The sequence below is a fragment of the Heterocephalus glaber genome, unplaced genomic scaffold, assembly GCF_053883595.1.
Source record: "Heterocephalus glaber isolate CG9 unplaced genomic scaffold, H.glaber_assembly_v1.0 deba00000818, whole genome shotgun sequence".
In the NCBI taxonomy this organism is placed as follows: Eukaryota; Metazoa; Chordata; class Mammalia; order Rodentia; family Bathyergidae; genus Heterocephalus; species Heterocephalus glaber.
The window spans coordinates 293,660-318,697 of NW_028258164.1; the positions used below are offsets into that span (position 1 = coordinate 293,660).

Consider the following 25,038-nt stretch of genomic DNA (forward strand, 5'->3'; position numbering starts at 1 on the left):
TATTATTTCAAATTACAGGCTATATCACAAATTGGACCAAAGTAAATCTTGATATACATGAATATTGGTAGTAATAGTAGTTACCATCCATTGAGCCCTTACTATGTGTCAGCATTTTACTAAGGCCCTCACATAAACGATTTCATTTATTTCTTGGAAAAGCTCTGTAATGTGGATATTATTATCCCCATTTTAAACATGAAAGAAATGGAGACTGAACCAGATTCAGGAAGTAGGATCCCGCAGTTTACATGTCCTTTTTTGATTCTCAATTCTGGGTATATTTAAATACTTATCGTTAGTTTTTGCTCTACTTTCAGTTCTCATTACCCAATGCAATACTGGGTTTTGTGCCCCCCAGCATCTTCCTCATTTTTGATTTTCCTAATCGCATCCGGAAATATCTTTTTACTGAATACAGTTTTCAACTTCATCTGCTTTTTTTTTAAATATGCTTCAGTCTCATACAACATAACATGCAAAAGCAAAAGCAAAACCTTGGAAATGTGAAGGGTACTCCCTCTACTTATACAGCTCTTCTATTGCATCAAAATTTTACACCACAGTGGCAAATTACAACTTGGTTGCAACTTCACTTACCTGTTTTTCAGCACAGTTGCCTCTTGTTCCAATAAAGTCTTCTGACCAAAAGATTCCTACAGAGTCCTATCTCCTTGTAGCATTTTACCCTAACTCTTTCTATAACCTACAGTCCAGGACCTCAGGACTGTCCTCTTCTCACTGACCACTACTCCTGGCTCCAGTGAGCTGTTTGTCTTCTCACTTCCTTACGGAATTATGCTTCAAAAGGTCAGGACATGTTACTCCACGTACACCAATGAACAGATCATTCCCTGCTTCAGTTGTTTTCAAAATAATTTTAACAAACTTTTGGTTAATATAACTTTATAGAGAAACATCATAGATCGTAGAAAAACAAATCTGTGATTAAAACTCCAGAAACTTTAATGCCTCTCGTCCTACCAATTCCAGACTGTGTGAAGAACTCTGGGTCCCTCTTTGCAGTATCAGCACAACGCTGTTTGAAAACTACATTGAATATTTATTTAATGGAGTCAGCGCCTCCATCTTTGATTACAAATACAGTCAAATAAAAATGTGTGGTTTATCCACCATGCATCTGCTTTCCTGATAAAATTAAACATAAAAATGTGTTTTTATTAAATTAATTGTTTTGGAAACTATTTGAAATAAAATGTGGTGGTTTTATTAAAGATATCACAAGACTATTAAATAAAATCAATTGAAGAATTCCAGGTTGTCAGAGATTTTACAACAGGGAGATAGTGTCAGTCAAAACGGCAGCGGAGTTGTGCAAATGGTTGTGCAAGTACAGCCTCAGGAGCTGTGAGAGGGACAAACAACTAGGCCAGTTGTGAGTGGATACTAGATTTCATCTAGATCCTTCCTCAAAGCCAAATCCTCTGCTTGCTACTTTCTCTCCCTACCGTCAAAATAATTATTTCCACTTCCTCATTTTTAAATTCCTTCTCTTCCCATTCTCACCTGATTCTTATTTCTGAAATTCTTCAAGGAAAAACTACAGTGAAAGCAAAGTGGTCAAATGACCTCTTTATTGCTAAACCCTAAATGCCTACCCTGTTTGGTCTCTTTCCTACATACTGAAACGTTTCTGTTGCTGTTGCAGAAGTGGCCCGCAGGGTAACTGGGTTTCTTTGTCTCCTTATTCTGTCCCTTCTTCTTGCTCCCATATCCTGAATGCTCAGGTTCATTAGCGATTGAAGTGCAGATCTTCCTCTCCCTTTTCCAACTAACCTATGTGTCTCTCCAGGTAATCTGACCCAAACCTATTGAATTCATCCTACATACGGTGGACGATTCTCAAATTTAAACTCCTTGTCCCCCTTTGAGCTGTAGAGGTATTTACCCAACCAAGTGAGCATCCGCTTTGGGCTTTGTCAACAGGTCTATCAGATTCAATATAAAGTTGAACTCAACATCCTTTCCTCCCCTAGACTGCCTTCCTTTCAGTCTTCTCTTGTAAAATGGATGGTACCACTATCCACTCAGATACTATGTCTGAGAATTGGAAGGTAGGTTTAGCATCTGTCCATGGGTTGCTAGACAGGGCTCACTGACCCCCAACTGAAACAGGGTATCCTTTAAATGTGATTCCCCTGGTTTTGATAAATAAGCACTTCTAATAGATGCTTCATACATATTGAGTGCTTTTCGGAAAGTAAAGGTAGGAACATGGAGTGTTCTTGCATGCCATTCTCCAGTGGCTGTTTGTCAGGATAAATTCCAAAACTCTTACTCAAACCCTTAGCCACGGAGTCTCTGCCTTACTTCTCCTGTTTCTTTCATATAGCTACATCTTCAAAAGCAACCTGGGCTCCAGTTTTAAAACCCAAGTACTTGTCATTTTCAGAACATGATGAGCTCCCCAGATTTCATATTTTCTCAAAGGCTTTATCTTTGGGTACTCTGCCCTCAGAGCTTCATCAGAATCTAGGTATTCCTCAAGACTTAGCTCATGTACTCCATTCTTCAGGAAATCCACTGTAGCTTCTGCTTGAACCTCTCTGAACTCATCACCACTTATGGATCCATCTCCCTCACTAATCCATAAACACGATAAAAATCAGAAATATTTTTCATCTTTGCAACACATCAACTAGTGTGGCATCTAATGACTGATGATTGTTGAAGGAAGGAACATGTATCTAGAATTTCATAGAGGATGCTGTCTTAATTCCCTCTTCAAAACTAATGGTAAAATGGCAGTACCACTAGGGGGCACAGAATTATAACAGAATTTTCCAGACACTAACTCAGTGGAGATGTTCTCCTCTATCAACTTACTTGGTTTCTACATAAATAGATCTCAAAAAGATCAAATTGTACTCAAATTACTTACTGAAAGAAGTTTTTAAGTAGTTAGCTAAAAGATAGTCATACTAATATTCCAGAAAAAATGAAGCCAGGTATAAACAAATACTATAAACAAGATTTTATTAGTAAAACTGAAAACAGTGTTAGGGAAAGATCAAAATTTGACTTTAATAACAAATTAATACTGTAAGATTTGGGGCTGTTTTAAAATTTCAGTAAAAAAATCTCTATTCAGTGAAAACTCAACTTCTCAGGAAAAGTGAAGAAGAGTGAAGCTATTTATGTGTTGAAACCCCCAAAGCTTGCCTTAAAACAATAAAAAAACTTTCTCATACTTTTCTTTTGTAAAGAGACACTGTCAAGATTATGAATACAGCCAGATGTGGCGGTGCACAGCTATAAGCCCAGCCCCCAGGAGGTTGAGGCAAGAGGATAGCTAAGAAACCAGTTCAAGACCAGTCTGGGCTAGATGGCAAGTGCAAGGGCAGCCTAAAACTACTCTACCTCAAAAAACAACAAAAAGATGCATAATAATGGCACACATTTTTTATTTCAAAAGTTCATATAAGATTTGTAGTTAAAAATCTGGGTTTTGGTTTTTCTCCATTTTTATTCTTTTTCTTTTGCATTAAATACTTCTAAGTTCGCATGCCAAGCTTGACTACTTATTAATTTTTTAAAAATTTAGAATCTTCACCTCAGTTTCTTACCCTCTACATTGATTTTGATTGTAGTTCATTCTTAGGAAGGCATTGTCAGACTCAAATGAAATAATTATTTAAATATTAGTGCCTAGCAACTACTGAATACATATTAAATATTTGATATCATTTTGCTTTGACAGTGGTGATTAGCATAATATTTTAGTAATTCTTGGACAAATTTTGGTAGCTGCTGGAATGAAAATAGTGAAAACTTTTAAAGTCCTTTCTTTTTTAAAGTGCTATTTCTTACCTGCCAGTCTCTTCTTCCAGCCACAGGCACTGACACCCACAACCTTCTGTGTCCCTAGGGCAAGGGGGTCACCCCTTACGCAGGGGTGACGGATTTTTACTATTTCAGAACCTTTGTGCAGTCTGGGCAGCCTTGGAATACCTCTGATCCTGACCTGGGTTCTCGATTTCTGCTCATCACAGAAATCTCAAGTTTGTATCCTATCTCTTAGAGATAAGAATTCCTGATGAACAAAAAGTGGTACAGTGGGATGCCATGTCAATATGTTTAACATAGTAAAAGAAGGTAACTATGTTTGCTGAGTCAATAGCTTTAATGAGATACAATACCTACAAAACGAAGTATAGTTCCTATGCTTCTTGGGTCACTTATGGCTGGATAGGGCTGAGGTAAAAGTTAGGAAGAAAGGTAGTGTTGCTTAAAGCATTCTACTTAGGAGCTGGGAGACTTCAATATGACCCCCAGCCCTGCATGTCAAATTGGTGAGCTTTGTGCACGTCTTTCTTTCCATTTTGCTCTTCAGTTTAAGGATTTTCTTTATCGTTACTGATCAGACTAGTCCAGCAATCCTAGGGCAGCCCAAATGTATCTGTATGGCACTCACTAATTGACCAGAAGCACACATATTAGTGGGTGGGAAGGTATGCTGTATTGAGTGGGTTGGGACAGATGGGAAAATGGTTAGGTATGGAGAAAAAGGAAAGAAAGAGAATAACAGGGTCCCTGATATTTTGTGACATCAGTGAAGATCCATTCATTCTGCCTCTTTTGTGGGCACTGAAAGTCTGTCTTATACATCTCTAGCTCACATATGGAGGTTTCAATATTACTCATCCAGAGCACCTTTCAGAAAATTCTGAAATAAAATATTTCCATTCACTCTGCTCAATTGAAACCATTTCCACATAGACTTCAGAGAAAAAGTTTCCAAGGTCGTAAATTGTACTCAGGCAGCAATGTGTACAAAGGGAATGGTGGAAAGTAAACCTATCTCAAAGGGTGGGGCCGGCCAGTCGGCTCACATGACAGTAATCATTTGCCTGTGAAAAACGTGAATGTCATTTACCTTTACCTCTGCATAATGCTCTCAGGTAACCATGATGCCTCGGATATACACTACACTGTTTCACTCGTGCCGTACTATGCCCACCCTCTTGATTCTGATACTTCACAAAAAGAATGAAAGGTAGTTTCCTAGCAACATCTGTATTCAAAGGAACAACAACAAAAGCTCAAAAACACACACTTTATTTTCCCCAAAGTTAATTCTTATTTATCCAGAGATGACAGTGGGTAGCAAAGAAAGTATAGTACAAAAAAAGAATTTCATAGAAGAGATCTAAGCAGCTTCCCTTGATCTTTCTTGATCAGGATGCTCAAGGACTGCAGCTACACCAGTCTTTCCAAGGCAGCGCTCAGTACAGAACAGCCTGCTGTTTGCTCCAGCCTCCGCTGGAGACGCTGTCTAAGGGGTACCTACCTGGGCGGCAAAGTCGGTGGCCCTAGCAACCGGTGGTGCACTAACTACTGGTGACTGTGTGCACGGTCCCAGTCTGTTCTCTGGACTATCTAGGAGATAATCTAGCGATCCTCCCCAGCTCTGAACCCCTACTTCATGGAACCTGATTGTTAAAAAGTTTCCTGGCTTTTGCTCAACCAACTCACAGTTCCGCTAGTATCATAGCTACACCCCAGGAAAGCATCCTTCTCAAATAAAGCAGCTGGCTCGCCTCCAGCGAAGCGTGTCCCTGTGCCTTGCCTTCCTGAGATTTCCTGCCTGCACACCGGTGCCCAGGAAGGAAGTCAAGTGGAAGGGACCTGACCTAGTAGTCCACATCTACAAGGAACAAAACAGCTCCTTCAAAATGAAGTGGTTTGCGTCTTGCTGCCTGCAGAAAAGCCAACATTTCGAGTTTAAAGCGTTTACACTAGTCATTTCAACTCGCCAGATCTTTCACCCTGAGAGTCCCTGCACAGAAACTCCGTGGGGAGTCTAAATATAGCAGTAGCGAACTCCCCCCGCCTCCAGCTGGGGTCCCCACGCGGCCCTGGGATTGGAAAGCCTGTTCCGGGAGGCTCTCTGCATCTGCCTAGAATAACAGGGCACGGAGCAGTCTCGCTCGCTCGCACCTCCACGAGGCGTGGGTGTGAAGTGTATCAGGGGAAAGCAAGTGACTCCGCTCCATCACGTGGCGCGGCGGTGGGCCGCCCAGAGGCTTGGGCTGAAAGCAAGGGCTAGAGCCCAGGAGAGGACCTCACCAGAACAGCAGCGACACGGTGAAAATCGAAAGTAAAGCATTTCAGGGCAGCCACCGCTTGAGGTAGAAAGCAGTTGCAGCAGGCCTGGGCGTGCTACTGGAGGGCGTTGGTAGAGTATTTGCGGGGAGCAGAGCCAGTTGAAATAGGGCGTTAGGAAGGAGGCACGCGGAATGACCACCGGCAACTGCCTCTGGGGTTTTGTGGTGGGCACGTGGTTCAGTCTCACTTGATGATCATTTTCTTTCTTTCTCTTGGAAGAAGTTCGCAAATCTGCCTTCTTTCAGTTGCCCCTCGCTGAAGGTGATGTTTAGCTACTTGTGCTTTACACGAACACTAGCTTTCAAAGCCAGAGGTCCCAGCCCCTGGCAAGGTGGTCTCCCAGTTGGCCCAGGGTGTGGAAGAACCAACCAGTACTTCCTAGCAATACTTCTCCAGCCTCAGGAGTTACAGCACCCAAGGGTGGGGCGCTGCGTCCTGGGCACCTCACCCTCCAGGGTTCCTCCTGCAGACACTGGGGCTGCTGCCGCCACTGCCCACACTTAGCAGTCTCAGGACTGTCTGGAACTTCAATGGAAATTGCTTGAAGGAGCGAATAGGGTTAATTCTCCCAGGCGTGGCTGTCAAAGCCCCTGGGCGATTCTCTGGCTGCCAAGGAGGTATTCTGGAGCGTCTCCTCCTTCCCCACACAGCCCCTGCCCCCAGACCCGGCCCGGGAAGGATGTCCAGGCACTTTCAAGCTGGCTGCCTGGTGCAACTAGGATGGGAAATCACAGCCTGAAGGCTGGAGTGAGGGGCTCGAAGCAGCCAGCACCCGGCCTCGAGGACGGGGCGGCCACGTCCTCTGGGTGGGCCCCTTGGCTCGGCCTCGGATGCGCCCTCAGCCCGCACTCCCCGGGGGCCGGCTAGGGCCGGGGGGCAGGACCGGCGCGCTCGCTCTACCGGCTGGTGGGAGGATGGCAGGACCCTGCGAGGCGGCGCGCGATCCGCGTGCCCGGGTCCTTCGCGGGGCACCCGGCGGATTCCACGTTCCCGCCGCTCTGGCCCCCTGGGAGAGCTAAACCCAACCCCCGCCTCGGAGGCGCGCCCGGGAGGCTGGTCCTGCGCGGGGAAGAGAAAGACCTTCGCCGCCGGGCGCGGGGAGCAGAGGGAAGGCAGGGGGCGCCGGCGCTGGGTGCGCGCGTGGGAGCGCGCCCGGCCGCCCCTGGCACATCGCTCGGGCTGGGGCGCCGCGCGAGGAAGGAGTGGCCGCCGTGGGAATCCGCGGGCGCAAGGACGACCTCCTAAAGTGGCGCCCCCGGCAGGTCCGGATTTTGGATCCGGAGCCACAGGCGGCCAGGACTCGGGACGCCTCGGCCTCCTCCCGCCCCGGTGGCCCTGGGGGTGGGGGGCGCTGAGCGCGGGCGCCCCGTCGGTCCCGGCCGCCCAGGAGATCGTGGCCCTCGCCGCCAGCGGCCCCCTCGCGGCGCGCGTGGTGATGCCATGCCCCGCCACCTCGCGGGCGGAGAGGAGGGCGGCGCCGCGCGGCCCTGGGGGAGCAGCGGCGCGGTGGCGGGGGCGCGCGGGGGGCGCGCGGGCGGCGGCATGAAGGATGTGGAGTCGGGTCGAGGCAGGGTGCTGCTGAACGCGGCGGCCGCCCGGGGCGACGGGCTGTTGCTGCTGGGCACCCGCGCGGCCGCGCCCGGCCTGCGAGAGAACCGGCGGGGCAAGCAGGGGGCCCGGATGAGCCTGCTGGGGAAGCCGCTGTCCTACTCGAGCGGCCAGAGCTGCCGGCGCAACGCCAAGTACCGGCGCGTGCAGAACTACCTGTACAACGTGCTGGAGCGGCCGCGTGGCTGGGCGTTCGTGTACCACGCGTTCGTGTAAGTACCGCGACCCCCGCGCCCCTCCGCGCCCGCTGGACCCTGAGCCGCCCCGGACGCGCACACCCACTCGCCCGCGCACACGTGCTGCCTTGATTTCTCTGCACGTGTTCGCGTCCCCGGCCGGAGCCTTCCGCCCCTCCCGCTCGCCCCTTCTCCGCAGGGACCCCCGAATTGACCAGTGCTCCGGGCACCCGGCGCGCGCGGGACTCGGGCTTCCGTGGGTCCCCGAAAGCGTTTAGGTCCCGAGCTACAGAAACTTGCACCGAGCGGGGCAGCTGGGCGCGCGCGGGAGGACTGTGCTGCGCGAGACCCGAGGGTCTGTTGCGGTTTAGGGGTGCCCGCGGGGCGCGAGGGGCTGGAGAGGAGCTCGCTCGGGGGCCGCCCGGGTGGGTCCACGACCTGCTCAGAGCGGCAGGGGAAGCTGCCTGGGTGCTCCTGGGTTCTAAGTGCGCCCGGGCGGAAACACGCCTCGCCGCCGCCACCAACGGAAAAACTGTCAGCGCGAACAGCCCTTCCAGCCCCCGAGGAGGTGGCCCCGGGAGGGAAGGGGACCGCCCGCCGGGCGGGGGCTGTGCCGGCGCTGCCGGCGGGGCAGAGGGCAGCCCGGGCGCCGGATCGCGGCCCAGGTGCGGTGGCACAGGCGCGCTGGAGCCTTCTCCGACCTGCGGTGGGCAGCGGCTTAAATGGGCTTTTATGGCACCCAGTCAGAGTGTGTGTGTTAAGCAAGCCCTCGCCGTCTAGCAGAGAATGCTTAATGAGAAAATGATTGGAAACAAATGTTTATTTTCCCCTTAGGCATTTAAAGCCTTTCAGTGGCTTTAAAGTTTACTACTGGTTTTCCCACAACATCCATTCATTCTGTCTCCTGTTGGAGTTAGGTTTACCTGGACATTTTATGGTTATTTTTACACCCTAATTTATTCTTTCTTATCCTCTTCCCTATTTTCTGTTCTCACCCCTTGCTTCTTTATGTTAAAAGGAAGTATAAGGATGTCAGCCTTAGGAGGCCCACAGAGAAAGTTACATTCAGTCGCTGATACATTCCTTGCTTCCTGGTAAAATATGTTTCGAACACGTGAATTAGGTTTCTTTCAGAAATGAGGTGTTAGCATCCATACACAGCCCTTGTCCAGGATGAAAGATAGGCATCAACACCAGAAACAGTTTTTGAGATAACATGGGAAAAGGGACTAGTTTTGTAAATAGGCAAACTTGGGATTTGGCCACACAGAAATTAGGAAATTAAGTCTACAATCTGTGGGGCCCTCGTGTCTGGAAAACTTTACAGTCCCATGGCAGCCTATAGCATTAGAATATTCCATCCCGCTTTCTGTTTTACAGCGTCTACAAGGAGAATGTTGGATTGCATGGTTAGGTCAAAAGATTGACATCGATTTAGAAGCAGATAGTGTAATGAGGGGCACAGAGAAATGCTACTGTTATTCTTCATGTTCATCTCTTCTGGGTTGATATATAATGAGGCCTATTACTTAATAACACTAATAAACTACTTTGACCTGTCACGATACACTAAAAATAATGAACAAGGATGACACTCAACCTGATGGGTAATATACACTATACGGATAATGACTTTTGCAAGAATAGGCTCCGTGTTCATGGTATTGAATTGTCATATGATCCCCTGTATAGCCTTTGATTAATTATGCCCTGTCCATTCAGAGAGGGCTGGAGACCCCGTGGTCGGGGCACCCACTTCAGATATTCTAAGTGTTGTTCTTGAACGTGAATGGGAACTTCTCAGCCAGGCAGCATTTTCTTTTTGCTGTCTTGGTGTGTAATAGGTTTCTGTGAGCTTACAGTTTTTTTACACTCTGATACATGATTTTTAAAAAAGGTTTAGTTTTGGATACTTCTCACTGGGCTTTGTTAGTTTAGCAGTGTCATTGGTGGTAGGTGGAAATAAATTATGTGCTTGTCAATAAGATGTTGTTGATGTCGAGTTTTGCATTCTTCACTTCTAGAGTCTGACACTAGTGTCTGAGCAGGAGAGGTGGTAGAGCCACAGTGACATGCAGAGGGAAGGGGGAGTGTCATGTTTGGGGAGCATTGTGCACAGTGACAGCAGGTCTGGGGGCAAGAGCCCATCTTTGGCAATTGCTGCTTATGATTTTAAATGAGTTTTTGAATAGCTGGACTTTATACATTAAATTAATAAAGCAAAGTTGCTTTGAGCTGTAAGTCTAACAAGACCATTAATAATACGAGAAATTACAAGAAAACAGTTTCTAGAGAGATATAACTAATTCCCTGCCAGCCTGGGAATCCCCAGATCTTACTTTAATAACAGTTTTTGTAGCATATTAAGGTTGCTGCCAAGAACAAGTGCACTGTGATTAATGAGGTACTTCAAGGATGAATTTACATGGTAGACCAGTGTTTTACTGCCAAGAAACAAGTGTTTATTTTTTTTAAGAAAAGTGTGTTTAAAGTTGTGCTATAGGTAAAGATGAATTTCTGTTAAATATGCGAAGATCATTATTATAGTGATAGTTTGATGATATATAAGGTGGTTCCAAGAGCATATATCTTAGCTGACTGATAGGGTGACTGGCAAGAACAAAACATTACCTATTTCAATACTTTCTTCGAGTCTGTGAAATAGTGGAGATTTTTAGATCCATACCCTGCCTCTGATTGGATCTACTGGATGGCCATGTGTCCTGTCTGGAGCGCTTCTTCAGTTTGCTGGATGAGTTGTACAAACCTGGGGTAACTTCTTTCTTTGAATGTTGTTTGTTCCTTTTTAATTCCCCCTCTTTTAAAGATGGTTTTCAGAAGAGTAGGTATTGGATTGAAGGCATGCTGGGGTTCAGTGTAGAAACTTGCCTCCTTGCATGTGTGGCTCTGAGAAATGACACAGGAAGCAGTGTGGCACGTACATGTAACTTGTCACTTTGTTCAGTGTGTCCTTGCCTGGTTTGAGACTGCAGACGGGAATTTGTAGATATTTTAAACTAGAAAAAATAGTGCAGTCACCCAGGGTAGGAGCCTTGAAACTGTTCTTTTTCTCTCACTTGCTCCTGCTACTCATCCAAAAGGCCATTAAGTCCTGGTCGATCACTTTCTACTTTTATAATACATCCCCCCCTGACTGCTTCTATTGCCACTCAGTACCTCTCCCTTGGATGATTTGTAATATCTTCAGCCTGATCATCTGGCTTTTGTCCACAACCTCCTGACTTTTCCTTCTGACAACATAGTCTTGTTCTTTAAATGCAAAACTTGTCATATCATCCCACTGCCTAAAATTTTTTGTGACTATCATTCACTTATTTATTCATTCACCTGTTCATTCATCTTTGCAAGCATTTATTGTCTAACATGTTATAAGTCACAAGTCAGTAAGACAAGGGCCTCTACTCTGAAGGAGGGGAAGATTCCAGCATGGGCTGATTCGGGAATGTGAACAAGTACAAAATGGCCTTTATTGGTGCAGCCAGGGAGGAGGCAGATTTCCCGGCTTCATGGAAAGAGACAAAAATATGGAGGAGATGGAGGCACCAAGGCCAGCACAGTCTTCATGTGGGAAGTGAGTTCGGAGCTCAGCTTGGACAAATGTGTAGTTAATTTTCAGGTGGGCCAAGCAGGGAGAGAATGATCAATTTTGGTAGAGAAAACAACTTGAGCAAAGATATGGAATTTTGAGCCAGCATAATAATGCTAGGTGTTGCTGAGTGTTTGCAGGATGAGGACAGCTGCAGGAGAAGTTAAGGGAAAGGTGAGAGCTTGGCCTTTGACAGCCTCATTTGCCAGCTGTGGAATCTGCTCTTTGTTCTGTAGCTAGCAGTCCCCAAGTTTTTGACACCAGGGACCAGTTTCATGAATGACAATTTTTCTATAGACTGGGGGAAGGGAGGCTTTTAAAATTGTATTAGTGTGTTTTAATATTTAGTAATTACATCCCCCCATACTAGCATCACTGCCTCCGATGAGATCACCTGGTGTCATCGAGTGTGCAGTGTGCAGCCTAGACTCCTCTCCCATGCAGTTCATGCAGGGTTTGGGCTCCTGTGAGAATTTAACGCCCCTGGTGATCTGACAGGAGGCAGAGCTCAGGTGAAGTTTCGCTCACTCCTGTGCCACTCACCTCCTGCTTTCTGATAGGCCACAGACTAGTGCAGGTCCGCGGCCCAGGGGCGGGAGACCCCTGCTGCAGATGGTATGGAGAATGAAAGGTGAAAGACAGGGGAATGACATCGTTACATATGAATTTTGAAAATACCTGCATTCGTCAATTTGGAAAATGAACTGGAGTGTGAAGAACGGAGTCAATGTGGCCTGTAATAAGATGGTAGCAGTTGTTCAAAATTTCCATTCACTCTTGAATTCTTTTATCCTTACGTTTATTCTACAAGTGTCTGCTGACTCTCTAGAAAGGTGAGAGGAGATTGCCTAAGGAACTAAGGCAGTAACTGTAGCAATGAAAAGGAGGGGCTTGATAAGAGAAATCCTGAGGATACAGAATTGTCAGATTGGCCTCATCAGGCTGATGTAGAGGAAGGATGGTTTTGATCTGGATGATTTGGAAAATGGAAGTGCCACTCACTGATAGATGGGACAGGGCATATATTTATGGCAATATAAAGAGTTCAGACTTGGACATGTTTGGCTTTAGATATTTTTGAGTCACTCAGACAGAGATTGTAAATGGTAGGAACACAGCGGGAAACCAGACAGTCTCTTTCATTTGGCAAACAGAACTATTTCTGTCACATAATAGGGCACACAATAAACTGTTTTTTGAGGGAATGACTATAGTTACAAATGTAGAGGTTAATGTAAAAGTCTAGATCAAATATTTAAGTTTGGAAATGTCTAGCAGTTTCCTTGTGGTTAAAGGAAGAGTAGAAAAAAAATGTGATGGTCCAGAGAGAGGACATGGTCATGGAGACGCTGAGAATTAATCTGTGGATAGAACAGCATCTGCAGAAAATCCTGGAAAATCCACGATAAATCAACCAAAAGCCAAGGGAAAGCCAGGAAACTTTATTTTCATGAAAGCAAGGAAAGACATATATAAGAAGGAGGTTATAGCCAGCAGAAAGGACTGCTGCAGAAAAGAATAAGAAACTGGGTAAGATTTCATTGGGTTGATCATGAGAGAAGCCAGTGGTAGCCTTTCCTACAGCAGCTTCGGGGGGGTGGTAAGGGTCATAAGCATGATTTCAGCAGAGTGAGCCTTGGTTAAGAGTTGGGAAAACGCACACGGTAGTATGAAGTAAGGGCCAGATTCCTTGGAAGAGCTCCCTGGACCCTTGTGCCATGTCCTTTGCCCATCTTTCTGGCCTCACTATAGCCATTGCCCTATAAGGTACACCTTGATGCCAAGCCTTACACAACTGCTCCGTCCTGCGCCTCACCAGATCTCTGCTCATGCTGTGCTCTGGGATTCTTCCCATATCTTGCACTCTGGCTTTCAAACTTTAATTTCTGCAAAACACAGTGCAAGGTTGGATTCCTTTCATTCGTATTTTCAGTCAGGCTGCCAGGGGAAGGTAGGTGCCCTTTGTCTCAGACTCCATGGCGCTCTGGGATTGTCCTTGTAGTGGTGCTTCCCCACTGTGTTCTTCCTGTGGCGTACTTGCTGTCTCCCCAGGGTGAGGGTGAACTTCTTACACAGAAACTCTGCTGCTTGTCTCCGAATCTCAAGCCCCTAGCAAGGTTGATTGTATCTAGTTGGAGCTAAAGAAGTTCTTTCTTAACGTGCAAGTAAATAATTTTTCATGGAAGCCTGCTGCAGGAGAGTCAGAATGAGTTTCTGAGTGATGGAACTACCAGGTCTTTTCAGTTTTCATGGAAGTGAAATCCTGATGACTCATTTAAGGGGGAGAAGGTATGGAGCTAGAAATAGGAGACCAGTGCTCTGCTCCTAGCTTTTTAGATAATTAATTTTGTGACTTGGAACAAGTCATTTTCTCCTTTTGGGATTCTAAATCTCCTTCTGCTAGTGTGCCCAGTAGTGTCCGGGCTCCAACTGAGATGGTGGCAGACAGAGTTGAGAGTTTTCCCCTTGTCATCCCTGAGCTGCAGGGGTGCCTCCTGTCTACTTCCTGAAACTGCACTCCTGACTCCCCAAGATCATTGTGCGACCTAGTAGCCAAGGTGAGCCTCCTGAAGACTTAAAGGAACACATCACTGCTCCGCTAGGCTGGGAGGAGTCTGTTCATTACGCACCCCCATCCTCAAAGGCAGGGACTCTCTTTCTTCTTCAGCCCTACATCACCAGGACCCAGAACAGTGTCTGCCACACAGAAGACACTCCATGCATGGATGCATGTTGGTTCACAAACTCACACCCCAAATCTGCAAAACACACACTGATTCCTGTGGGAAGATGGAATTTTACTCTGTTGGCTACTCTGTATCAGACTCCATTAGACCCAATGAATTACTTTATTATTTAGATATGTTTTGTTCTAATTTAAGTCTGTTTATAAAAATTGATATTTGCAGTTTATTTTTCCCCTATATTCTTTAAAAATCATTGATTTCCCTTATTCGCAAAAAGGCCTCATTCAATTTGTACTGCTTTATATTCAGTTAATATAATAACATAAGATGCTCCTTATCTTTCAATCTACTTTTAGAAATGTAAATAATGCTATAGTATTACAATTAGAAATGTCAAAAACTGTTACACTATTAGTACTGGTAATATTATAGTCTAAAAGAAATAAAATATATGAAAAGTCTATTTCAAAGTAGAATGAAGTCCTGATACAAGAAACATTATAAACAAGGAAGATAGCCAGCAGCCTTTTGATAATTGCATGCAAAGAAGTCATGCCAATTTCAATTTTTAATTGCAATGGCTATTTTGGCAGATGAAAATGCCAGTGGAGCATGTTTTATCCTAACCCAGTGGTGTAAAACTACTTGCAGCCCAATTGTTGAAGAGCCCCACCTCATAGTTCCATTTAATGATTTGTCAGTGTTTCCATCTTCAATTTTTTTCTTCAACAATTTATGAGCACATTATTTGAAATTTTATTTGATTACAATCTGGGAACCAGATTGGCCACACAACTGTATTTTTCATCATTAGTGACATTTTTTGATAGGCCTCAGAGTTTCCAGGTGATGCTTTTAATCCTTTGGAATCACTTTGTCTGAAAAATGTGTTTACTAAATGTTACTGAAGTCATCAATTCCTAAATTTAAACATAGTCTGAACATTTCCCATTTTGTATCCACATATATTATTTATGCATATAGGCCATATGCACACAAATAAACACACAGTATGAACACACGTTAGTAGATAATTTGTGTCAGTGCAAGTATTTATATTTCCTTTGTTTTACTCCTCTAAAAGTAAAATGAGATACTTGAATAAAATGCAATTTAGAAATAAACACAGCCTAAACTTACTCTTGGTAATTTGAAGATTGTCTCATATTTTAAAAATATTTAAATTTCAGTGTATGTGAAGAGATACACTTTTTATAAACTCAGACACAATGATCCTTGTTCCATTTATAGTACTGATGAGGTAATTTTAAAATCTTTAATTCTTCAGTGTGTGGCAAGATAATCTAACTATAATGTTACAATCCATCTTTAGTTTATTAACAGTTTAGTTTAGCATTTAATTAACAGCCATTGTGTGTGTACCAGGAAATGTGTTAGATGCTGGTGGTTCAAAAAAGTGGATTAAAGTATGTGCACTCAAAGAAATTCCACTGGGGAATATGATTAAGTTCTGATTCAGTTACCAACTTTACTTTTACAGTATTGCATTGTCCTTTAACTGGATTTTTATCTAATTATTCACAAACAGTTTGTGAATGTCTAAGTAAACCAAAGTACTCTCATCTTTTGTTTCTCCTATGGTAAGTAGCTAGAAAGATTCATTCTTTACTTTTAATCAGAATTTACTTTTGATGTCTTAAATCTGCCCCCACTCAAACAGCAAGTTCCTTAAGTTTCTTTAGTTTAAAATTGTTTTGCAACTTGTATTGATGATCCAAATTAACAATTTCTTTCTTTTTTTTTCTTACATCCTTTTATTGGTACATTTTAGGTATACAATATGTTTACATTTATCATTGGGTGCTTGTACCTGTACATGATGTATCTTGGTTATTTTTTTCCCCATTTATCTGTGTGCCCTTCACCACCCCCTTCCCTATTTACATAGATTTCGTTTCCACTTTTTTCTCTTCTTATAATTTTTCCTTTCCCTTCTTTCCTTTCACCTTCTACCACCCCTACCCCTTTAGGCCTTTTCTTCCTACTTCAAATTATCAGTTATTCATTTTAATCATTTTAACCCTTATGTACACTTTCAGTTTCTCACACTAGAGAAACTATTCGGTATTTACACATGTGTGTCCTATTTATTTCACTTAAGAGTATGGTCTCAATATGCATCCATTTAGCTATAAATGACTCTAGTTTCTCATTCTTTATGGCTGAGTAGTACTCCATTTTATTAAAAAACCCACATCTTCTTTATCCAGTTTCCAGTTGATGGGCACTTGGGCTGTTTCCAAGCTTTAGCTATTACGAACTGTGCTGCTATAAACATGGGTGGACATATATCACTGTGGTATGATTCTTTTAATTCTTTGGAGAAGATACCCAGAAGGGGACTAGCTGGGTCAAATGGGACCTCTAGCCCTAGTTCTTTGAGATATCTTCATATTGATTTCCACAGTGGTTGCACCAGTGTGCACTCCCACCAGCAATGGAGAAGGGTTCCTTTCTCCCCACACTCCCACCAGCATTTGTTATTTGTTGAAACACTAAACTTGCTGGAAGATAAGTTAGGTAGAACTCTTGAAGACATTAGCATAGGAAAAGACTATGAACAAACCCTCAGTAGCACTGGAACTAGCACAAAGAATCAACAACTGGGATCTCATCTTATTAAAAACCTTCTGCACTGCAAGAGAAACCACCAACAGAGCTAAGAGACAACCTACAATGTGGGAAAAAAAATTTTAGCAGCTGTACCTTAGACAAAGGACTACTATCTAGAATATATAAAGAATTGAAAAAAATCAGACCTCCCAAATTCAAAGACCCAATCCAAAAATGGGCATCTGAAATGAACAGACATTTCTCAGACAAAGAACTAAAAGCAGCAAATAAACACATGAAAAAATGTTCAACATCACTGGTCATTCGAGAGATGCAGATGAAAACAACACTGAGATTCCACCTCACCCCAGAAAAAATGGCTGCTATCAAGAAATCAACAAATTAACAATTTCTTAATGCCATTTTCAGGAGTATTAAATTCCAAATTTATACCTTCATTGAAAATATCTAAGATAGCATCATTTGATTTATGTAAGATCCTTAATGGATAAATGTATAGGATGTGTTTGCTCCATACTGATTTGATAAGGGATCTTTCTCTCTTTAAAACAATAAATATATATTTTTGTTTTCTTCACATAACCCCGTTCATCTTTCATGCTTTTCTCTCTTTCCTCCCATATATGCATTTTTTTCCTGGACATTTCTTCCTTTCTTTTCTCATTTGTCCCATTGATTTTTTTTTTCTCTGCTCTTAAACCACCCCTCATTTTTTTTCTTCCTTTCTGTTCATCTACCTTAATGGAATGTTTCTCTGAATTTATTTTTACTGTGTGGTATACCTTGATTTCTTGTCCTCTAAGAGCTGTCTGCTTTTAATCAAGAGCAGCATTGGCCCTCTAACTACTCCCACTTTCCCAGTGTTCTGTCTAAGTAAACTGGGTTCCTATTTTATGTACTGAGATGCAGTAATTAGCAGAGGCTTCTACAAAGATGTGAGGGCCAGAAGAGCACTGAGAGAGTGCTAGTTGGGGTGTTCTGAGCTTTAGTTAGTCTCAGACTTCTTAGAAAATAAGAATGTGAAGCCTTAAAATTGCACTAAGTTCTCCTAATATGTATTGTTGCTGAAATACAGGAATACTTTAATATTTACCATGTAATTTTTTAAAGACTGTGTTTCCCATTTAGGAAGTTACTACTTTAAATGATTAAGTAAATGAAAATTAATTTTTATGTTAGAGCTATTTTAGGAAAAGATGTTTTTTAAAAGCTTAGTATGTTTGTTATATATAGTTAAATAAATATCATTTAACTTAAAAATATTTATAGACTATTCTAGCTATTAGGAGTTGTCTTAGTGAGCCAAGAAATAGAACTGTATTTCTTGCATCAGAGAGCTCCATTTTCCCTGTGTAACTGAGAGATTAAATCATGGCCCCAAAATGCAAGTGTCTTGTAGAAGAGCCTCTGAGATTCAAAACCACTAATACTCTTTCCTTGTTGAAAATTTTTCCAAAGCTACTCCCAGAAATTATTACAGAACCGCAACGATGCTCAGGGCTTCCATTTCTTCAAACCTGTTTTCTGTGCACCTAGGGGGTGTGGATGGGACTGAGAATGTAGATTTCCTTTCCAGGTTTTTAGTCATTGGGTCTACCTCTCAGCTTTCTGATTGATAAAATCAGGACATAATTCTTCTGTGCTTGTTCAATAACCTGAATTCATGGTACTTGTAAGGTTCTGGAGTGGGAACCATATGGGCTGAACATGAATAAGAAAGCAGATTTCCTCAGGGAATTTTTAGTCTGGAAGAATTATTTTACTATTTTCAGGGCCTCAAAAGCCATCTGTATGAATGGACTTAGGACAAAAGCAAAGATTAGCCTTTCCCCAGCAACATTTAGCAGTTGCTGCTCTTGAAAGGATTTACACAGTGAACTCCAGCATCTCCATATGCAGAGCCACTGTGCAGGTCCTCCTGTACCCTGGAAAAACTGCCTGTGCAGGTGACCATTCAGCTCAGGCCATTCCCACACAGAGGCCGGCGCAGGAGTTCCTGCTGATTGTAGTCATTTCTAGAGTGGTAATTTAACTAGTTAAACTAAATGTTCTAGTTAATAAAACATTCTGAGTATGTTTAATTTCCTTCAAAGTATTTTAAAAATAGAAAACTGATGATGCTTCATAATGCTATGTTTAGGGATGCTATTTTTTTCTCCCCAAAGTGATTTAAGAAAAAAATATATAAACCAAAAGTTTTAATAAATCAAATAAAATCTCTGTATATTTTCAGTGTACTCTTTTTTTTTTTTTTTTTTTGGTACCAGGGATCGAACTTGGGTCCTTGTGCTTGTGCAGCAGGCAGCGAAACCACTGACCTAAATCCCCGGCCCTTTTCAGTGGACTCTTAAGCTTCTAATATGTTTAACTTTTAAAATCTTGTATATGAGAGGAAAATATTACCTGCCTAGGTAATATAGGGGGACCTAGAATCAACTCAATCATTCATTGAATATTTGAGTGTCCACCACATAGCTTGTCCTTGGAACACTGTGGAAGTGCTTCTTCCCTTGTGTTCTGCTGTCTCCGGGAATGGGCAAAATGGCTCTTCTCTTCACATGGACCATGACACTTGCTCTTTTCTTCAGGTAGGCAGCTTAGGTGTGGAATGTGTGTTCCTTGCAGTCCTTAAGGTGCTCTTATTCTATCTCATTAGTTTCTGAACTACATCGTCAAACAAGTTAAAGCATTGAGAAGAAAGTAAGATTCACTTAGTTTCAAATTTTTCTTGCCAGATAATACAATTCAGTTTGCCCCATCAAATGGAAAAGGCAAAAACATTGAAGGGAAATCCAAATGACTTTGGGGGATCCCACTTAGAACTTTCAAGATAGGCTCCTGAATGGAAACACCATCTGTTCTTATTCATAAAGTCTTTGACAAGTAGGAGAAATGACACTATGCTCCGGGCAACAGTTTTACTGAGTTTGAATGTTCAACTGGTCATTCAACTTGTGTTTTCTGGAAGAAAGCCAGGTAAATTCCTTTAAATTCAGATCCACCAAAGGATGAATGGAATGAGGTGGGCTAGAATCTCGGCAAAGGGCTGACTACCCTAGCAAACAGTCCTTGACTTCTAGGCATCGGTTCAGAACACCAGTTTGGTGTGGCCATGTTTTTATTCTGCAGCCCCCTGTTCCTCCTCTCTATAGAATGGCCCCAGACATTCCACTAACAATGGAAATAAGACTTTTATAGAATACCTAGCAAGATAGATCCCCTTAGGTGATTTCAAAGCTGTTTTGCATTGAGAATTGGACTTGATGAACTGCTTTACAAATTACTGTTCTTGAACTAGTTGGGTCATGCTGCTTGGAACTGTTTTTAAGAGCTCATGGGTATACAGTTTTATTCTAGGCTTCAGGGCAGGAAGTAGATAATAAAGACGAGTTTATATGTGGTACTGGGTGAGGTAGCCTACACAACCATAAACAAGAATAGTTAAGAAGCTATCGTGTCAGCTAGAAACATATAATATTTCTCTACTTCTCTACTTATACATAATATAATTCACAGTTGTCATCAATGAGAGATCGTGAATTTTTCTTCTCTCCAAAAAGATTTAAAGGTAAACACATAATTTCCTTGTTGATTCAAAATTCTGTTTCCACACTGCAATCTTACCATAGATTTCCAAAACACACAGTAGTGCATTTAAGAAATCTGTCCACATAAATGTATATTGCGTTTTTATACTTGGGTCATGTGTAAAGTTAGTGACTGGTTGGTGTAGAATAAGCATCTGGAAGTGGGGCAGCATTGTAGCGTTTGAGGGTGTGGCCTGGAGTGTTCACTTTGGGAATTTGAAAGACAGCAGAATAAGGAGTTTAAAGGGTGAACTCCTCTTTGGCCCTCAATTATATTCTCATAGACAAAGAATCCAGTATTCCTAGGTTTCAAGCTAGTGTGATTGTAACCATGCAGTATTTGCTTAATTCTGCTTTAGGTGGAGACAGGATGCATAGGTGAATGTGTGGGCTGTTTGGGCTTCCAGAGAGAAAGCCGGAGAGTTGTCACTTACCAGGAGAGAAGTGATGGATAAGGAGATAAAACGGTGCTGGGCAGAGTGTAAGGGCAGAGGTTTGGGGAACACTGACATGTGGGGAGAGCAGAGGCAAAAAGAAAGAGAAGAGAGACATGAGGGTGATACAGTGTCCATAGAAGGACTGAGTCTTAAAGAAAAGCCACAGCCAGAGGAAAGTATTACAAAGAAGAAAAATGAAGATATGCACATAAAAAGAGGTAGTAATGTAGACAGCCAGGATAGAGGAGAAGAGGCCAGAACCTAGAAGAAAACTCAGCCATCAAGTAGTAACTGGCATCTGCAGCGCCATCTGTTAGAAGGACATCCAGTTTCACAGGAAGAAAACGTGGTGTCCTGGGGAAAAAAGACCAAAACAAGCCAGCAAGTAGGTAGCGTGCAGACACTGCAGTCAGCATCTCCAAAGGCTCTTCACAGGGGGAGCAGTGTCCCCAAGGTGCAATTGTGTAACTGGAATGGGGACTCCAGGAGAGAAGCCGATACAGAAACTCCTGTGCAAGCAGAGAAATCTGGTGGGAAAGCAATTTTGCAGTCTGAGAGAGATGCTGATAAGTGGAAAGCTGTTCTAAAGGCTTTAAGATGAGGCACCAAGCAGTGTTGGAGGGGAAAAGGAGGAGACCGATTAGGCTGAATAACTGACAGTTAAATGAGGGAAGAGAGATGGGGGAGAGTAGATTAGCAAGGAAGAGAGTAATGCTAAAGTTCTAATTTCTCCAAGCTGTTAGAAGTCTGTCCACATATAAAAGCCTTGGGAAAGGGCCACCCTGTAAGGTGAAAATTAGAGTAATTGAGTGGAGCAAGATCCTGAAAGAAGAGAGATTGAGATTTATGATAAAGGTTTTGAGTAGCAAAAAAGCATTTTTGGAATAGCAACTTTGAGTCATGTGCTGAAGCAGCCCTGGGTGACAGATACTATCATGTCTGGACAACAGCAAAGACTCAATGGAGTCTTGGCACACTGGGTAGATAAGCAGGTGTGAGATTCAGAGAATCTCTCTAATAGTGCTATGTGGGGGAAATCTGAAAAAGCAGCTGGAACTTTAACCCAAGACTAGCACCTGTTGGCCACAACAATGGGAATGAAACTGTTCTAGAAGTCATACACTCAACATGTGTGACTTGGGCGAATCATGGACCTCTCTAGGTACTAACCATGTGCTATTGTGAAAATAACAAGGAGACGAGGTGTTAAAGGGTAATTTTTATACACCTTTGCCAACATAGTCTGTTGGCCCTTCGAAGGTGGAAATACTGCAATACTGAGCACACATAAAAAATGCATTCAATGGATAACTGAGTGAATAAATGAAACAGTACAACACTGAGTAGCATTATATTTGGTGCCAAGAGTATATAGCAAGACATTTCCTGTCATGTTTACAAGCCCTCTGAGATTGAGCAGAGTTTTTCTCAGAAATCAGGAAATCTCTTATAATCTACTTTTTAAAATACACAGATAAGAGCACATTCTTAAAGTTTAAATTTGAAAACACTGCCAGGGACTCCTGCTTTTGCACACTAAAATAACAAGATTGTAGAGGTGGAAGGGCTCTGAAGACCTATTCTAACAGTATCCTATTTTACATGGGAAGACTGAGGCTGCAGAAGCATTAAGTAGTGCGCTCTGGATGATTCATTGGAGCCAGTGTTGATTCAGGCCGTGTAGAAAGAACTTCGTTTGTATATCTGGGACCAGGCTTAACGTTCCTCTCTGAAGATATTCTGTAGGAATACTGCCATTCATTTCAAGTACTATTGTTTGTCTATTATATGATGGGTATTCTATTGATAAGGATTTTGGTACCCTTTTGGTCTATATAATAACAAACAATATTTTTTCCCTTTTAGGAACTCCCATTAGCCAGCAGGAGGCATTAATTTCTATAGTTTCAGTTTAAGAAGAAAGTAGGTGTATGTAGTCCATTCAGTTGTGGCATTATGGTTTGTTTTCAGTTATGAAAATTTTGTAGGAATTATCTCCGCAATGCAAGCAAGCAGTAGTGGGAAAGAGTGGGCATAAACATGACAAGAGTGGTCTGAAATGATCAGGCATACTCAATCTGCCTGTGTGCACACTGTTTCATTACACTTGATAAATTCATTAGGCCAAGGCAAATACATTTTTCCGTAAGTTCAAGTGAGCCTGAACATCTGTATTTAAATATTCCACATTTAACAGGTCTGACACCGAATGCATATGCCCAAAGAGAATGGTCCAAAACAGTCAGACCTGAGCAGTGAGGTATGACCCTGTGTCCTGAATCTCCTCACTCTGCTTCCTCAGGTGAGGCACATATGCTTTGCAAGCACAGGACTTTCTTATGTGTGAGTAGTTAAAAGTAAATGGAGTTTGGTTTCTGTGCCGGTCTGTATCTAATATTCTTTTTATTGTTACTATTACCATTGAAAATGTAGTGGTTTTGTGAATGAATTATAAGGGAATAAAGAATTTTGGTGGGTATTTAAAATTGTTAGTTTATAAATGACCGCTTTCCCCATGGGTCACCTGCATGCACTGAAGTTGAAGTGTACTGTAAAAGGCATTTGCTTTTTATCTAGGAAAATTTTGCTGCAGAGCAGTTAACTAGAGAACAGGAAGGCGTCCCATTTATTTTTATGCACACTTCTATATGCTCTATTCCTCCCTTGAGTTTTGAATAGGTATAATCCTACAATATTCTGAGTCATTATCACCTCACCGTTGATGGTCCTGTGCTACTACAACAGGCAAACACAGCTTGGCAGTAGCAGGGCAGGGGGTGAGATGTAAAGACAGAAGAGTTCTCTTCCCTCTGACACATGGGTATTGCTTTTTCCTTTAAGCAAGAGGTTAGTTTGGCATCACTAGTTTCAAAGCTGTCTAACAGGGCCTTCTTCATGGGCAGACTTGAATATAGAGCCAGAGTTCTTAGCACCTGTGGCATAAAGGGACTCTGCAGTTATTGAACTCTGACTTCACCTACCAACAAAAGCCTGATGACTTGACCCCATCCTCAGCGTAGTGCTGCTAGTCAACAGCATTAAATTCACAGGCCAATTCTACACCCTGAATTGTAATACTGGTCTATTAAATTATTTTCATAACTCCTAAAGATAGTCATAGCTGTTGAGTATTTGTTACAGGGGCTCAGAATCCAGAGATCTTTGTAGTTTGCAATAATATAAACACAAGAATGTTTCTTGAAGCATCTTTTGTCATTTAAAATAACCAGAAATTACATAAAACTCCATCATTAGCAGCTAATTAAATCAAGGAGCAAGTCAGTGTTAAAATAATCCAAGGGAAAAATGTATTATTTGAAAGGAATGAGGTAGAGATATATAGCATGTTATGGCACGGTTTCTAAATAAATTATTCAGTGAAAACAATTAAGATATAAAGCAGTGTATATAGTTTATGTACATAAGTATTCAGTTTTGTAAATAGCTCCCCATACACATAGTAGATTCTTGTTATTTATGGTAGTTATGTTCTATAAGGTCACTGCAGATGCTGGATAAGTGAATACTGAATCATTTTTATAGTGGGACTGGAGGGTAAAGTCCCATAAGCCTTTGTTACAGTATTTTCATTAACCAGTACATACATAACCTTATTTTTTGTGTGTTTCTGTTTAAAACCACATTATTAAATATGTATTATTGATTCATTACATTGAACTCACAGACAATAAAACTGCAACTCATGCATGAATGAAGCTTATTTTACGTATTTTTTTTCTAAAAAAGCACAGCACAGTTTCCTTGTGTGTAGGAACATTGAATAATCCTTCAGCCTTATTCACTGTTACCTGGAAGCATGCATTTTGGCTGCTCTGCATGTGTCCATAAATGACCTCAAAGGCACTATATTGATTTTAGGTTTACCAATCAGATTTGAGTAGGCAAATTTGTATGTAGGGAATCTGTGACTAGTGAGGATCATCAGTACACACATACCATACATGATTTGTATAAAATAAACTGTGTTTGCTACTGGTGAAAGTTACTTTTGGTGAACAGTCCTATAGGTTAGGAATGAGACCAGATGCTCCTTTGATTGTCCTTTCTATCCCCCATGACTTTTTACTCTACATCAACTATACTTTCGCATTCTTGGTCCCTCTCCTTTGTCTCTCCTACCACCACCATCACCGTTCTTATGCAAGCCATGTCCATTTTCTGGGAAGCTGTAGGACAAGATTGTATTTGAGC

The 25,038-nt window shown here is 42.5% G+C and overlaps 1 protein-coding gene across 4 annotated transcripts in view; it reads left to right on the forward strand.

The window, feature by feature from the left end:
- Positions 1-7,554: 7,554 nt before the first annotated feature.
- The window catches only part of Kcnq5 (potassium voltage-gated channel subfamily Q member 5), a 478,936-nt gene continuing 461,452 nt past the window's right edge, over positions 7,555-25,038 (forward strand). For 2 of the 4 annotated variants that reach the window (XM_004863988.3, XM_004863990.3), the window contains exon 1: positions 7,555-7,949. In XM_004863988.3, the coding sequence (XP_004864045.1) occupies positions 7,570-7,949 (380 nt within the window). In that variant the 5' untranslated portion in view covers positions 7,555-7,569. The remainder of the gene's footprint in view (positions 7,950-25,038) is intronic. The other 2 variants (XM_004863991.3, XM_087207739.1) reach the window with 2 other exon arrangements.